Source organism: Sminthopsis crassicaudata, chromosome 3, assembly GCF_048593235.1.
Source record: "Sminthopsis crassicaudata isolate SCR6 chromosome 3, ASM4859323v1, whole genome shotgun sequence".
Lineage (NCBI taxonomy): Eukaryota > Metazoa > Chordata > Mammalia > Dasyuromorphia > Dasyuridae > Sminthopsis > Sminthopsis crassicaudata.
Window position 1 is genome coordinate 213,525,898 of NC_133619.1, and position 18,234 is coordinate 213,544,131.

Sequence of the window (18,234 nt, forward strand, 5' to 3'; positions counted from 1 at the left end):
AGGTCACCTGCCTCACTTTCCCCTCCAGAACTATCTGGGTCCAGTGGCAAGATCAGGACCACTGAGAGATGGCCCTGGATGAGAAGGGAGACCTTAAAAAGCCACCTAGGCTTTAAATGGTTCTGCAAGTTTAATGTACTTATAATTGTATACACATGGAACACAGTAGCTCCCAAGGTGGGGGCAGCAAAGGCATTTAAGGTCTTAGGTTCCTAAAATGACTCAGATCTGTGTCTCATTCAAAAATCTCTTTATAATTTCTCTCTCTAAATTAATTTTGCAAGTGCTCCATTTCCTTATTTACCAAGAAAGAATGTTGCCTAATGAGCTAAGGAATAAATAATACCCACTTAGGAATGATTTCAGAAAAATAGATATCTCACTAGAAACTCCTAAAATTGAATGTAAACAAACATCCAAGGTTCTTTTTTGCTTTGGCAGAATACACTTATGAAATCCATGCCAACCCAAATGAATTCAGGCCTTTATTCCTTTGCCATCCTTGTCCCCTCCTCTGTCATAGAAAATGGTGAAACTCCAGGATGATATCCTAAACTTTGATCTTAAAAAAGAATGCTCTCTTGAATCTCTACTATCCTAAACCCTTGTCTCATCATACAAACTCTCTAATCAAACCTAGATCTTTGTCATTTAATGGGTGTGGCCTCAGACAAAATGAGACCTAGAAAAGGCCTTAATTTAAAAAGGTCATGGTCACCTACTGCATTCAGAATCATTGCCAGTCCTTTTGACCTTTGTCTTTCCACTGGACTTCAATGATTCTGGAGGAGAGAATGAGGCTGATAACTTTGCCCAGCTCTGCCTCATTCAAATCCAATTTACTCACAGGTCAAGAGACCTTTTGAGAATAAATGACAATCAATAACATCGACTACATTAAAGCAACTAGGTAACATAGTGGCTACTACTATTGAAGAAGTGGAGACATAGAGTAGCTACTCTTTCTAGCTGGGGTAGTGTATTAGGAAAACAGAAAGGGATAAAGGGAATAAAAGGTATGATGAGAAAGAAGACTCCTTGAAAGAAGAAAGAGAAAGAGATAATTAGATTTTTTTTGCATAAGTTTAATTTTATTTTTAAACTAGGTTTTTATTGATATCTTCTGTTTCTTATATGATCATAGGTATCTCAAATACCCTTCGTCCTGGTCTTCCTCCTCCTAGAAAACCATTCCATATAATAAACAGTATTTTTTAGAGAAGGGAAAAAATGGGCACAATTGATCAATACATTTTTTAAAAAAATGCAAAGTGTAATACCTATGGATCTTTCACTTCTATGAAGAGATATGTTGAAGTGTCCTCTCCTCTCTCTTCAATCAAGTCCTGATTGATCTTTATACTCTTGTTATTTTTATGATTGCTGTATAACTAAACACTGGATTATTGAAATTTATTATTTCTGATTCTTTTTTGCTAGTTTGTTCCATATACCTCATGAAAGGGGTCAGAGGGCACCTCTTTCCTATTTTTTTCATCATTTCCCTTGATATTTTAGATCTTTTGTTTTTCTAAATGGAATTTGTTAGAGTTAGAATTTTTTAATCAAAAATGAAAATGTAGAGTTTAAGATTACATCATTGACATAGTTATGGATAACACTGGAATTTAAAACATCTGTGAGTGGTTAAAAAGTAAAGATGTAGGTTTTTAGAGAAGAGAATATTGATGAACTTGTGAATCATGTTAGTCAAGTGGATATCAACATATATACCAAGAGGGCACTCATAAAGCTAAAAGAACAATGAACTAGGTGCTGGACTCTTTAGAATGAGGAAGAATAAGACAGATATGGTGACATATTACTGTAATTTCTAATTCTAGTAGAGGATGATATCGTTGGCTTGTTTGCATTGGGAATTCTGAGCTACAGTAGGCCTAAAGTTGATCAGGTGGCAAACCAGCCCAGGTTGGAAATAAGTCAGTTTCTCTGCCAATCAACAGTTGGGGATGAGTACTTTTAGTCTAGGGAAGATAGTGAGATTCAGCAGTCTCAAAAAAAAGGAAAAGGGGAAGGAGGAATGAGCCACCAAATTGGTATTTCACAGCAAGAATATGGATAGGACAAATCTCATAAGTTGTAAAATGCACAGTGATAGTGTCAGAGGGAGGTTTTGGAAGTGGTCAGAGGCATCTAGCAATAGCCTGAGTCCCTCTCCCCATGCAAGATATCAGAGGACATAATAGAAGGCTCAAATAGCAGTCAGCCAGGCCGTGCTTTCTGGAGAGTCAAATGTCCATGCCTGCCAGAAGACAGAAAGAATTTGAGATGGAGAAATTGAGAATGAAGGGAAATTTAACCATGGAAATTCTAGGAGGCACATTGGGCATAAATGAAGATAGGTAAAGGGGAAGAGATGGGGCTAAAAAGAACAGGAGTAATAATATGGGGGGAAACAATGAGGAAAAGGGAATTTTATCTCAACAGCTCAATCACAAGAGAATAGACATACTATGGCAGGTGAATTAGATGATAGGGGCTTTTACTCCAGGGTCCTAGGATGACTGAAATGTATTGGGAAATATGGTGGCTCCTATGGTTTGTTACTTCAAGCACTAGGCATATGTGTACAAGCTGTGAGTATAAGTAGGAAGTCCTTGCTGGACATCTATGATGGATGTGAGAAGTCTTTGGTGCATTATCCTGAAACAGGGGTAAAAAGAACAGGGAGTAAGTGAAGCCACAACAAGATGGACAAAGAAAGTAAGGAAGGATGTTCCTAGTCAGTAACAAATAGTTTCAGAAGGCACAAGAGACAGGAGGATGTGGAGAGAGGAGAAAATTTCATAGTTCACTGCATGGGGATAGTTTCATAAGTTAGAATCTGACTATCCTGATGAATTGGAATGGAGTCTCAAGGACAGTTATGATGATACATCATTTAGGACATCTGAAATTTTCTCTAGATCAGGGATTCCTTATTCTACCTTTTCTCCTAAGATATTTTTACACAACCCCATCTTGAATATGAGCTAAGATGTTTCTGGAGTGTTCATACATGCACAGTGTAAAAGAGCACGTTGTGTGTTCAGAATAAAGGCTTCAGTGAAATTGCACAATGAAACAGGCAAACACTGCCAGAAACACCTTGGATTCATTATCCATTTGATTTTGAATTAATTTTTGGTCATTGCATTTGGAATCCTTTTGATGTTGCCAAATTTTTCACAACCCCCACATTCAGTTACAAGACCCCATATGGAATCTCAACCTACAATTTAAGAATTTTTGCCCTAGAGGACACCATTTCCCAACTTTATCGGGACTCTTGAATATTATTCAACATGTTCAACCAATGATGTGGGTCTTTCAGATTAGTCTGTTTCTAAAGTATTCAAATTAGGTCTCTGAGCCTTCTTATTTGAGCTTGAACAAATTATTTAAGTTACAATTTCCTCAGTTTTAAAATTAGAGAATTTGGTTGCATAGTCCTTGAGGTCCATTCTAGTCCCAAATCTATGATTTTATGATTAATTTCCAAGTCCAACTGCATTTCAATAAATTTTTAAAAGAAGAAATCTTTGTGCTTGGATTTAATGTCTCACTCTTTAAAGGAAACACTACCAATATAAATCTAATCTTGTCCAAATTATAAAAATATGGATACCAGTCCAAGAACCATAAAAATTCCAGATGGAAAAAGTCTATCCTGTCTTCTCTTACATTGTCTCTTCCTCCTCTCCTTCCCCAACCTTGATCTATTACGTTCAGCATAATTGCCTTGTAATCTGGGTTTTGACCTTCTTTCTGCTCAACATATCATAGAATTTGTTGTATGATCAATAAAATAAGTTCTGTATCTTCACACTAAAAAAAATCCAAAAAACAAAACCGACTTAATTGACAGTTCCCAATAACGCATTCCCTTTTTAGTCCTGGGAGTGGGGAGAATAGGAGAGAAGCAATGCTCTATTTTATGCAGTCATGGATTCACAAAATGTAAGTCCCAGAGAAAATTTTTCAAAATCTAAACCAACTCCTTCATTTTATGGATGAGAGAACTAAAGCCTAAAAATGTTAAAGGAAGACATAATAAAAGATATGTAAACAATATATTCACCATTCAATAGCTCTCCAGTGACAAAGTGAAAACAAGAGTTGCCTTGGGAATCAAGAGGATTTCCAGTGTCATATCTGCCTCTACCTACTTGTAACCCCTGGAATAAGTCATTTAAGGTCACTATACCTGTTTATTTATTTTTTAAAAGCAGAATTAATTGCACTAGATTAGCTCTATGGTACCTTCTAGCTCTCAAATTCCAATTCTCAATTTAAATTATCACCAAATGCTAATCTTTCAACTCCCAACCTTTGAATTTAGAAGTATATGAAATTGTGTGTTAGCTGACCAGAAATGTAAAAGGTAGCACGTCACAGAATATTTCAGTCAGAAAACACCTCAGAAACCATCTCATTCAACTCACACAAGAATCCTGGAAACAATGTCCCTGACAAGTGGTCATTCAATTTCTACTTGAGGACTCTAGTGGAGGGAAATCCATTTGATGGCTCTATAATTGTATTATGAATATGAGATCTTTCTTACAGACTAAACTGAAAATTCCTTGAAGGCAGGAATTATATATTAATCTTCTCTTCAATCCCTCCCCACTCCTGGTCCACACTTTAAAGTCTTGGACTTTTTTTTAGTGGTGATGGCAAATTTAGTTGTTTTGATGGGCTCAAAATACCAGCTGCTCATTGAGTTAAAAGAGATTAACATCAAGTTAAATGAGAAGAAATGAATCCCTTAATGTGTAAGGCACAATGCAAATGATGTGGTTAATCACAAGGTCACAGCATCACGCAGACTAACCTGGTAAACAGCAGCCTAAAATAGGTTTGTTCACTTGTTAGAATTAAATATTAGCCAATTTTCAAAGGGAAAAATGGGCAATCCAGTTGGAGAATGGCTGGATAACTTATGGTATATGAATATAATGAAATATAATTGCTCCATAAGAAATGATGAACAGGCTGATCTTTTTCTTTTCTTTTTTTTTTAAATTTATATTATCCCTTGTATTCATTTTTCCAAATGATCCCCCCTCCATCTACTCCCTCCCCCCGATGACAGGCAATCCCATACATTTTACATGTGTTACAATATAACCTAGATACAATATATGTGTGTAAATACCATTTTCTGGTTGCACATTAAGTATTAGATTCTGAAGGTATAAGTAACCTGGATAGATAGACAGTAATGCTAACAATTTACATTCACTTCCCAGTGTTCCTTCTCTGCGTGTAGTTATTTCTGTCCATCATTGATCAACTGGAAGTGAGTTGGATCTTCTTTATGTTGAAGATTTCCACTTCCATCAGAATACATCCTCATACAGTATTGTTGTTGAAGTGTATAGTGATCTTCTGGTTCTGCTCATTTCACTCTGCATCAGTTGATGTAAGTCTCTCCAAACCTGTCTATATTCCTCCTGCTGGTCATTTCTTCCAGAGCAATAATATTCCATAACCTTCTTATACCATAATTTACCCAACCATTCTCCAATTGATGGACATCCATTCAACTTCCAGTTTCTAGCTACTACAAAAAGAGCTGCCACAAACATTTTGGCACATACAGGTCCCTTTCCGCTCTTTAGTATTTCTTTGGGATATAATCCCAATAGCAGCAATGCTGGGTCAAAGGGTATGCACAGCCCGATAACTTTTTGGGAACAGGCTGATTTCAAAAAAGCTTAGAATGATTTACATGAACTGATATAGGGTGAAGTGAGCAGAATCAAGAGAACATTGTACACGGTAATAAAAAGATTATGTAATGATCAACTGTGATGGACTTGGCTCTTTTCAACAAGGAGGATTCAAGGCTATTCCAATAGAGTTGGTATGGAAAGTACCATCTATATAGTTCTCAGAGAAAGAACCACGGAGACTGATTTAAAGTGTCGAAGTGTAGCATTTTCCCCTTTTGTTGTCTTGTTGTTTATTTGTTTGTTTGTTTGTTTTCCTTTTCTCATGTTTTTTTTCCTTTTGACCTGGTTCTTCTTGCATAGAATATATTGAATATATAAATATATTTCAAAGAATTGTACATGTTTAACCTATTGCTTGCAGTCTTGGGGAAGGAGGAAGAAAAATTTGGAACACAAAATTCTGAAGGGGTGAATATTAAAAAATATCTTTGCATATTCGGAAATATAAAATATTTTATTTAAAAAAATATGGGCCACTAATGGTTGTCAATAAACCATATAGATGTCACTTCTGCAGGCCAAATAACAATATGCATAGTAAAAAGGATTTCTGTTTCTTTCTCCCATCTTGACCTGAAAGTGTCACTTTCTTGGAACAAGGACAATGATGAGGCCCTGAACAAATGTGGCAAGTTCCACAGTAAGCCCTTCCTGACTTGCAAATCCAAGAAAACCAAACACTAAAATGAATTTGTTGAATTTTCGGAAGCTTAAAACCATTTCCCTTAATTTATTATAATACTGATTAGGTCATTAAAATGTCTTTCTATTTTGTTCTTTCAATTCTAAGTCAGACCCTCCTTCTCCATCCCAGGATCCAATTTAACCAAGAAATACAATTCAACAAACATTTATTTTCTACTGTGTGCAGAGGATGTGAGAAGACACTGGAGGAAATTAAAAGCTTAAAGTGTGGTCCCTTCTCTCACAGAGCTTACTGTTTAGAAGAGCCTTTTTTTTTCATATACCTTGCATTAAATATAACTCACAATACACAAAAATGAAAATCACAGACATTTTGAAGTTAATGTACATTTTTATTTCAACATAGCACCCCAATTTAATGTACTGTACATTTTCTAAGTTGTATGTGTATAGCATAAACTATATACTAAATTAACATTTTGACCAATGTGAAAAGAGGCAGTAAGGTTAGTCTGCGGGCCCTATGTACAAATCGAAATACAAATATACAGTAACTTCAGAGATTAATTCTTAAAGTCAGTGACAACAATGTTTCCAATACCATTGTTATATCAAATGATTGAGACAATGATTAAATAAAATGTTAACACAACTTCTTAGCTCATTATCTAGAAAGATAATGGAAGAAAAGCATCAAATATATACATTTCCTTCTTAAAATTCATCACATCTAGAGGCAGTTGTGGTATAGGGGAAAGAACATTAGATGTTTATTCAAAGAACTCAAATTCAAGTTCTGACTCTCACAAGCATACAATCTTAAGTAAGCATAACCTCTCTGAGCTTCAGATTCTTCATCAGTGAAATCGGGATAACACTCTGATCTCATGGGACTGCATGAAAAGTGTTTTGATAAACTGTTAAAGAACCATGTAATTTGAACTATTTTAAACTATGACTTTTGAAAAAATAGACATGTTTACTTTAGAGGTTAAATTAGAACGTCTGATTTGTATAGCTGTTCCTTGATTCCGTAAAGAAGGATTTTCTTGCCTTTGATCCACTTAATGTGCCTGGATTATGCTAACTAAGAGTAGTAGGGGTTTGTTTGTTATTTAGGGTTTTTTTAAATGTTAAGTCTATTTCCCAAACTGGATGCAGGGGAGGACTGTATCAGCTACTCTTTCAAAACTCAGGTTACCCACATCCCAGCAATGGGATATTTATTGTTACTTATTCCATTTAATACATACTCTGAACACAGTCTCTACCTATTTCCACCCTTAATTAACTAATAAGATATTGTTGCTGTTCGTTCTTCATTTTTGAAGAGGACTAGTGACATAACAGGTGATGTTTTGACTTGAGAGTTAGATTTAAGTGAGGCTGAGTTGTGAAAAAATCATTGGCTTTGTGATATGGATATATCATATAACAAAATGATTGAGATACCTTAAAGTCTCCTCATTATAGTCCAATGTAAAGAGCTGAAACTCTGAATAGGTGCACTGGAATCAGATAACTGAGCACTTAAGGCTAGTTACCTATTGGACAATACTCTATTAGCATATACTTGGAAAATGGCCCTTCTCAGTATTCTATGCTGGCTCCATCTTTTGGTGTATACAGATAATTGTAAGAGGGATTAGGGGGTGGAGTAAGACAAGCCAGAGTCACTTTGGAGGACGACCAGGGGAAGGGAGGTCGGAGGTGGAGAGCCTTGTGGCATTTTCGTCCATCTTCTTTACTTCTCCCCCTAAAGATCAAGGACTTCACATCTGGTGCTCAATGGGTGAACCAAGGACCCTAATTTTACTGAAGAAGTCCCTGATGACCAGGAAATAGGGTGAGTATTTTAATAGACAAAAAGGGAACTTGTTTTGTTAAGGGCTAAATTAGTAACCTTTTCTAGCTGAAATGGGGCAAATAGTAGGAAAAGATTCTCCCCCAGCCCCAACCACATTCCCACCCCCACCCCAAAGGGGCGCTAAAGAAAGCATATTTAAGTTGATCAAGGGACAAGGCTTACTTGCAACTTGGGAGCATATCTATAGACTCTTGGGTACGTTAGAACGCATGTCCCCTTGGTTCTTTAAGGAAGAAGAAATAAGGCCAGATAATTGGAAACTAGTAGGAGATTTACATTGTGAATACTACAAGGATAAAGGTCCTGATTCAATTTCCAAGGAAACGTTCTATATCTACAACATAATACAACTGGCCTTAAAGAATCCAGTAAGTTATTAAAAAAAAAAAAAAAGAAAAGAAAAGAAAGAAAAGTTTTAAGAACAGCTAGATGAGGAAGTGTGAGGAAAAAGAGGAAAACAAAGGACAGATTAATGGCAATATCACAGAGGCCACCAGGACTTAAGTGAAGTTGAAAGGAGGTGATTCTCCTTCTCATAAAGCAGCTTCAATCTTGCCTAAACCAGAACTAGTTCTTGACACGCCCCCATCAACTTCACCTTCTGAGATGGAGGGAGGAGGAATAGTGGGAGGGGCAGTGATACCACCAGCACCTCCCCCCAGCAATCACCCCCTCCTATGACTAGATTACAAAAGGCACTACTTAAAGCCATAGAAGTGCATCATACATCTGGTTTGGGAATAGAAATGTATCCTGTGATTCAATAATTTAACCCTTCAGGTCAAGAAAGTAGAAGATACACTCCTTTTGATCTAGAAATGCTCAAAGACCTGAAAAAGGCTTGCTCTCTTTAAGGGGCCATCAGATGTTATTACAGAATTTGGCTTATGAAGTCTTAACCCCTAGTGACTGGAAATCTATAGCAATGACATACTTAGAACCTGGAAAAAAAACTTGTGGCTTTCTGAATATGGTGAGCTCTGTAGGATACAGGCCCAAATAAATCGTCATAGTGGAGTTAATCCTCCAATCACCTGTGACCAACTAACAAATGTAGGTTCTTATGCAGACATTTCAGTACAGACTAATTACCGCTTAGCAGCATATGAGCAAATTGCTGCTGCTGCTATCAAAGCATGGGGTTTTATCCCAGTAAACATGACAAGGGTGAAGCCTTCACAAAAATAGCACAAGGGCCAAATGAACCTTTGCAAATTTTGTGGGACCTTTACAGACAGCTGTCATACGAACTGCTGATGAAAATGCAGTAACATAAATTATGATAAGGCAACTTGCTAAGGAAAATGCTAATAAGGTTTGTAGAAGAATTATACTAGGACTACACAAGGATGATCCTTTAGAGGAGATCATAAGATGCTGTGCCACAGTGGGCACAAATATCTTTTATAATCAGACTATGATGCAGACTTCTCAATTTCCCAAAACGGGAAGAGTGTCCCCTTTGGCAAGGGACTTCCAGAGAGACTTGTCAATGCTTTCATTGTGGTAAAGTAGGTCATCAGAAAGCTCAATGTTGGTATAGAGACAGAGTGAAAAAACAGGGTGGGAGAATAAGTATCAAAACCCCATGTCCAATATGCAACAGAGCCTTCCATTGGAGATCAGAATGTAGACTGATTCAGGGAAGCGGGATGGGGGGCCCAGCCCCAGGGCCCAAAACAAAAAATAATTGAGGCATGATGGCAGCCGACGCTACACCCAGAGAGCCTTTAGAAATTCAACACTCAGATATGACCAATCAGCCAGGAAGCAACCTGATGGGAGAAAGGGATTACAATTGGGGAGAATAGAGTAGTATGCAGCTGGGACAACTGAGATACCTCCTGGAGAGGTGAAATCTGTTCCTCTCCAACCTTTGGATCCTTTGCCTCCAGGCACAGTAGGCTTGACCATTTCACCTCCTGAGAGTACTTAGAAAACAGTGTTCATCCATACACTAATGTGGGAAACTGGGGAATGTGTAGATAATATCCTAGTCACTAATACAGGTAGACAATGTGTGACTTATCAACCAGGAGAAGCAGTAGTATCAGGTTTATTGATACAGACTCCTAATAAGCAATCTGGTGATAGTCACCCATGTTCTGACTCCATGCAACAAAATCCAGGAATATTCTTGATAGCAGCTATGACAGCTGACCAACCTATGATCACCATCTATATAAATGGCATAGCATTAGAAGGATTGGTAGACACAGGTGCAGATCGCCCAGTCACTGGCCAAAGATTAAGACAGACACCTACATATCTGGTGTAGGAGGATCAATAGAAGCTAAATTAGTGCTACCCCTTTGAGATGGACTTTTGAAGGCTCCACAGGAGTTTTTACTCCTTTTATAGTTGAAAAAATCCCCATCAATCTGTGGGGAAGAGACATTTTACAACAATTAGGATTACAAACAAGTACTTCAATTTTTTAGGCAGGGCTGCTTTTGAAGGCCTGCCAACACTTTCACCTGTTCCTATCCAATGGAAAACTGCTACACCAGTGTGGATAGAACAGTGGCCCTTAGCTAGTGATAAAATTCAGGCCTTATTAGACATAGTACAGGAGCAACTTGACCAAGGGCACTTACAACCTTCTCTAAGTACTTGGAATTCCCCAGTATTTGTTGTAAAAAAGAAATCTGGAAAATGGAAGATGTTAACTGATTTAAGAAAAGTAAATGAATAGATGGAAACTATGGGAACTCTTCAGCCTGGACTTCCATCTCCTACTCAGTTGCCTAGAGAATGGCCTCTGTGGGTTATAGACATTAAGGAGTGTTTCTAACCCTTTAGATAAGGAGGATATGTAAAGATTTGCTTCTCAGTGCTCAGCGTTAACTTAGCTGAGCCTTATAAAAGATATGAATGGACAGTTTTGCCACAGGGAATGAAAAGCCAGCCCTACTATGTGTCAAATGTATGTTGCTGCTGCTCTTCATCCAGTAAGAAAAGCATTTCCAAAAGTAATGTTATTACATTACATGGATGATTATCTTGGGGTGTGCACCTGAAGAACAAAAGTTAGAAGCATGTCTACAAAAGACCATAGAAACACTAAGGAACTACAAATTACACATAGCTCCAGAAAAATTCAAAGACATGCTCCTTTTCAATATTTAGGATATGAAATATATCCTAAGGTACTTACAGTACAAAAACTTTCCTTAAGAACAGAAAAGCTAAATACCTTAAATGACTTTCAGAAATTGATAGGAGATAGCCAATGGATGTGTCCAGTGTTAGACTTGATTACCTATCAATTACAACCCGCTAGCAATATCTGGCTCGACACCCTACTTCTCTTTGGTGTTTTTCATCTCTCTTCCTTAGAAGTCGGGGGTGGGGGGGCATGATCACCTCGTTTTCAGTGTTTTCACCTCCTTTTTTGAGAAGTCAGGGAGGGTGTGATCACCTCCTTTTTGAGGTTCTCACCTCCCTGAGAAATCAGGGATGGCGTGACCACCTGTGTTCTAAAACAAAAGAAAACAGGAGATGTAAATGGTTAAAACTCTGAATTGGTGCACTGGAATCAGACAACCAAGCACTTAAGGCTAATTATCTATTGGACAATATTAGCATATGCTTGGAAAATGGCTCTTCTCACTATTCTGTGCTGGCTAGATCTTTTAGTGTATACAGATAATTGTAGGAGAGATTAGGGGGTGGAGTAAGACAAGCCAGAGTCACTTTGGAGGACAACAAGGGGAAGGGAGGTCAGTAGGTGGCGAGCCTTGTGGCAGTTTTGTCCATCTCCTTTACTTCTCCCCCTAAAGATCAAGGACTTTTGCTGATCCTGACTCTGGCTGATCCTGAGGTCAACAGGGAGCTAAGCCGGAATTCACAGTCCATTAATTCCAGTTATGGAATTCAGATGTGATCTGGTCCTTAAGGTTAAAAATTCATTTCTAGTCTTCTCCAAAATATCGATAGTAATGAAATCAGCTTAAAAATTTTTTAAAGTTCTGGGTGAATTTTTAAAGCACAAAACAGCAAAACTGTTCAAAGGCATACATGTATTCCAAGTCCTCTGTAACTATACCAAAACTTGCTACAGCCAAGTTTCTGTAATTCTTCTACATATTCATACAAACGGACATACATGTGTGCATATACACACACATATATACATACATATATTTGATACTAGAAAGTTATTTAACTGCTTAGTGCCTCAGAAGATTCTCAAAGATTCTAAATTGCAGAACAAATGCCATTCTGCACTGTGTGTTTCTCAAATAGGTGAATGTTTCTCAAATCAATGAAACCAAAGGTCAAGTTCCCACAAAATACGCACAAACACATGTTTCTTTTTAAATATAAATATTTTGTCAGTATCTAATTTGTGCCTATAGTAGGCAGTATGTATATTCACTTGCCAAGATTTTTGCTTTCTGGAAAAAGACCTCATAAACTTATTTGGTGAGAATCAGATTATGTGACAACAATGAACATGTCAATTCCACATACTTATATCTAGGTTTCCTTGATATGAATTCCCTGTCTTTAAGGAAGAAGGAAATGTAAGGGAAAGGTGAATGTCATTTAGAAATAAACCAAAACATACTAGCACATTTTAATAGATTTCTCAGAGATTGCAACTAAAAGCAGGTCAACATCATGAACAAAAGAATCATGTTTTTGATTACTCACCTTAAAATAATGCTGAGACTATATTTTAGATCCAATAAGCCATAAATACTGGAGAGTTCTTATCATAATATAGAGTCTCCAGAAACATAAAGAAAATTTAGCTCTCATAAAGAATGAAATATTGAGCAACAGCTGTCTGACAATTTATTGCTTCCCAAAAAGTAGAGTTTCTGTATAGAATAAGGGTGGGGAACATCCAGCCTCGGGGACCTATGAAATCATTTGCTAGAGCAACCACTGGTGATGATGACTGAAAGCTAGATACAACCTTCTACTGCTTGATTTCTATAAGTTGATAATTTTGTATGGCCTGCAAATGATGTTATAAATATCCAAATAGTCTGTAGCAGAAAATTACCCCCTGGTTTGGAAGAACATTCACATTCTTCATCTTGAAATTTAATTTTTTTTCCTTCTAAATTTATCACAAATAGAAAACATTCCTGCAACTAATCTTCTTTAAAATTTAATTTCTTTTATATTTAATATTTTTATTAAATATTATAATAGGCCCATTATTTAAGTTTTCTTAGCAAAGAAATTTCAAACCACCATTTTTATGACTTTCAAAAGACACCAATACAAATAGACTTTTCTTTGAGACCAGTAACATCTGGTTTCAAGTTTTCCTTTTGACACCTCCTGGCTGATTGACCCAACTTCTCCATACCAAAGCAAATCTCTAAGACTCTAAATTGTAGAAAAGATGGCCATCTGCATTAGTAAAGGAAATTCCTCACTAGGATTTCTCTCTATTGATTAAATTACTTACAGATCCAATTTAAAAAAATCAAATCTACTACTAAATTTGCTATAGCAATCCAAAATTACATTACGATTTTTACTCAAGTAAAAGATACTAAAGAAAATAATAGGCTAATCTAGGGGAGGAGGTGGTAGGAATGAGGGGATAACTTGGAACAGAAGGCTTTGCAAGGGTCAATGTTGAAAAATTACCCAGGCATGTTTTGTAAATAAAAAGCTTTAAGAATAAAAAAGAAAAGAAAAGAAAAGAATAGGCTAAAAACCTACAATTTTTCATTCATGATGCTTCCTAGCTAAGCCCTTTCCCCTAGGAGAAGTACCTTCAAATGCAGATTTGGAGTACAGATAGAGGAAATACCTTCAAAGACCAGAAATCAATGAGATGAGAACAGTCCTTTACTATGACATTATTTGGGGATCTAGTGGGTTTTCCACCTAAATGGAAAACCACCTATGCCCATGAGTTTCTTAACACTTCAATAATTTAGCCTTTTTGAATGCAACATGGATATCTGCCTTCAATTCTACTTCCTAGAAATGTTATAGCTGGGGCAGCTAGATGGTGCAGTAGACAGAACACAGGTCCTAGAGTCAGGAGAACTTTTGACAGATTTAGTGTTAGAAGAAGGGCCAGCCTACTGTTTGACTGCTATAGGTGTAGCAAGTAAGTAGGGTGGAATGCAGGAAAATTGGTTGGAAGGACAGTAACGAATTGAGAAGAAAAAAAAAAAGTTAAGAGAATTAGAAAAAGGGATTTTCTTTTAAAATGTATGAGTATGCATATGTACATGTAAGGCTGCCTTCTGTGTGTGCACATGTGTGTAAATCTGACTAGGTCCTCCTTTCTCATTAATGGAATAGTAGGGAAATTTTAACCTGATCCATTGTTCTCAGTCTGGGCCTCTCCCAGCTTAGGCAGCCTGGTTTGTGGCTCTCTATTCCCAGAGGCTTCCATATGGGTGTTGGACTTAGTGTGGTAACCCAATCTAGCTTTGTCCTCTTATAGCTCAGAACTCCTGCACTCAAGCACACACCACCATCCTCACCTCCCCAGTAGTAGGGATTACATGCACGCATCACCATAGCTCTGGTTTTCAAAGCATTTTCAAAGCAAACAAAAATAAAAATCTTCAAATAGTCTGTGATTATATTTGAGGGGGGGGGGGGGAGATTCCCTCACAAAGACAATGGGATTGGTCAACTCATGGCTGAGACTGCTCCAGATACACAAAGTCTTTTTTAAAAATCATTTCTGCCTCTAGTGCCTCAGTATATTTACATTTAAGATTCAAACCCAAATGCTGCAATCAATTTCCAGTGGAATTCTATTCTCCCCTTAAACACGCATATATACACAACACACGTATACATATTGGGTATACACATATACCCAATCCATCTTAGGAGTAACTAAGTTGGGTATACTAAGCATTGAGAGAAGGAGAGAGGTTCATACTATTTGCAGGAGTGAGGCAAGATCTGACTTGAAGTGTAGCCCATTTTGAAGGAGGGAAGTTATCTAAGAAAGGGGCCGATTAGTTTACCTTTTAAGGCTTTTAAACTCCCTGTTTAAAGCATTCCTGTGGTGCTAACATCCAGGAGAGAAGGTGCCTATGTGAACTTCTATAGAGCTAACATTCTCCAAGTGGAATTTATCATTTTATAGCAACTGTCTTGGGGCAGTTACAGAGCATACTCTAGAGTATAGAGTCAAGAAGACTCAATTTGGTGAGTTTAAATCTGACCCCAGACACTTAGTAGCTGTGTGTAGCAAATCACTTAACCCTGTGTGCCTTAGTTCCTCAGCTTTAAAATAATCTAGAGAAGGAAATGCCAAACCACTCCAAGAAAATTCCTTATAGGATTACTAAGTATCAGACATAACTGAAATACTGAACAACAAACATCAACTGTAATTTGTACAGCTGATCTTGTACCAGCTAAACTGAATTGGATTATATTTTAAGGCCCCACATTTTACCCTTAATATGTGCAGTGATGTGGCTGGTTTTTGGCCTTTGTCCCTCCCTGCTACCCATTCAGTGTAACCCAGTGATATAGTTCAGATTAACAAAAACACAGAAACAAAGAAAACAGCAACTCTATTCCATGAGTGATCATATTGTAGTAATATTGATCATTATTATCATTTTTCTAGTCTGGATGTACTGTAGCATTAGCAAAAAACTGTAGAGGAACTTGTTAACCCACATCTTTTCTTGGTCTTTAAGTTTTGGCAACTGTTTAATTCTTGTCAGGTTAGAGCATAAAAAAAATCCATCTAGTTTGACTATCCATTCTGCTGAAATAGACCAGATACATATCAAATTTCTAATTTATCTTGTGCTATATAATCACGGAGAGCTTCTGAGATTCAATATAAAATAAGGATTATATATTTATAAATAGATATGAAATATACATGGCACTCACTATATTATCAGTTTCTTGGCAATGAGAGTGGTGGGCATAGCTTTAGCCTAAATTTGTTGCTACTCTTAGATTTTTTTACTTAGCTATGTAATACTATGCCCTAAAACAAGCCTATTGAAATCACATACCCAGGATACCAAAACTAGTACATATGAATTATAAAGGCAAATATAAAACAAGCAATCTGACAGCAAGTAACAAGATTCCATAGAAATCAGGAATTCTTTAAATAAATAATGTACTAAAATTTATTGAAGGATTAGGGAATTGGATTAATTTTTGGTGATGAATTCCATCTTTGAAGACCCTGAAGAACTATTTTGAGAATGGATCAACATTCTCTTTAGCCACAATCTCAACCATTGGCTAAAGGACTTTTCCACCTACAGACAGAAACGCAGGAATGGCTAGTGAGTCAGGAGGGTGGGGAAGGAACAGGATACAGACCGCATTCCACTTCTCCCTGCTTTTGACTCAATCAGTATCTTTCCCCAAAGGATGTGCTCCAACAGTGAAAAGGGAAGACCTTGGCACAGAGGTCAATTGCTTCTATTCCCACCCAAAGGTCACAAGACTGTGACTGGGCGAAGCTGTTCCAATTGGTTTTCCAAAGCAATTCGTTCTTGATGAACTTCCTAAATCATTCAAAAAACAAACAGGCAAACAAGCAAAAGTTATAAAGGTTCATCCCTGCTCCTTCATTGAATATGAAAAACAAATTTTTCCAAGAAGACATATGTATAGTTTGTGTACTTAATTCAGATATGTGGATTAGGAAGCAATAGAGTTGGTGCTAGGCAGCTGTGTATCAGAGTGTACAGAGTACTGACTTTAGCGTTCTATAATTTATGATCTATATATGACATATGATCTATGATCATATAGTCCCATTTGATTAAATTCCATAAAAAAAGAACTGTGGCAAATCCTCTGGTATCTGGCATAATGCATTGTACAAAGAAGGTACTTAATAAATATCACTTGAATTGAAATCAAGATTCACTTGAATTGTTTACTACCCCATCCAAGGGTAAAAAGAAGGATAAATTTTTCTTCCAATTCCAAGCCCAGACATTTAGTAGCTGGATGAGCTAGGAAAAATCACTTAAGCAATATCTGCTTCAGTTTCCTCATCTGTAAAATGAGGACATAATCTACAGCAACTTTCCATGGTTATTGTCAGGATGACAACCTTTTATAGCACCTTAAAGTGATATATCTTATAATTATTTACTCCCTTTCAAACGTGTACTAAATTCTGCAGATATAGAGATCAAAGACAGAAAGAAAAGTATTTCCTATCCTCAAGGAGTTTACATTCTATTGGAGGAGATAGTGTGTGTGTGTATATATATATATATACACACACACACACACACACACACACACACACACACACACACACACACACACATACAGTTTAATAAGAGGGTATTGCTAATGAAAAGTCCTTTGCATCTTCCTAAGAGTTATGAAAGGGTATTGATCAGATCTTATCTCATCCTCACTTCTACATAGGAGTCTTAGTTGAACATAACATAGCTCTTTTCTCCCCTTCAGTCCTCATACAGCACTCTGTTTTCATGTCTTTTATGAATATATACACACACATGTAATTATATATGACAGAATATGTATTATATCATGTAGCATATATACATATATATGTACACATTAAAATATACACATATATATCTTTAGATCATAATTGTTTGGGGACAATTCACGAGGTTAACTAGGTAGCACAGTAGATAAATAACTAAATTTGGAATGGCGTAGACTTGACTTTGAATCCTGCTTCACTCAGATCATAATTTTTCTTCATCTGTAAATTGAGGGGTTTGAATTCAATGCCCTCTGAGGTCCCTTTCAGCTCCAAGTCTATGATACTATATTCCCTAGTCGACTAAGCTTCATAAGGGAAGGGACTATAGCTAATCCAATCTTTCGTGTCTCCTCCAGATCTAACACAATATAGAGGCATCTTGGATCACAAGAAAGATCTGAGATTCACTTCATTACAAGGGACCATGGACCCTTTAATAAAGTGTCATTGGGTAACAGTTCTGCCTCAGTGTCTTGTAATATAGGCATGATAAATTTAAGTTCCACAAATAAGAGGAT

General features: G+C 36.9%; 1 protein-coding gene across 6 annotated transcripts in view; it reads right to left on the minus strand.

Moving 5' to 3' along the window:
• Nucleotides 1-6,757: 6,757 nt before the first annotated feature.
• REPS2 (RALBP1 associated Eps domain containing 2) overlaps nt 6,758-18,234 on the minus strand; it is a 267,978-nt gene continuing 256,501 nt past the window's right edge. For all 6 annotated transcript variants that reach the window (XM_074299901.1, XM_074299899.1, XM_074299897.1 and 3 more), the window contains one exon: nt 6,758-16,745. In XM_074299901.1, the coding sequence (XP_074156002.1) occupies nt 16,677-16,745 (69 nt within the window). In that variant the 3' untranslated portion in view covers nt 6,758-16,676. The remainder of the gene's footprint in view (nt 16,746-18,234) is intronic.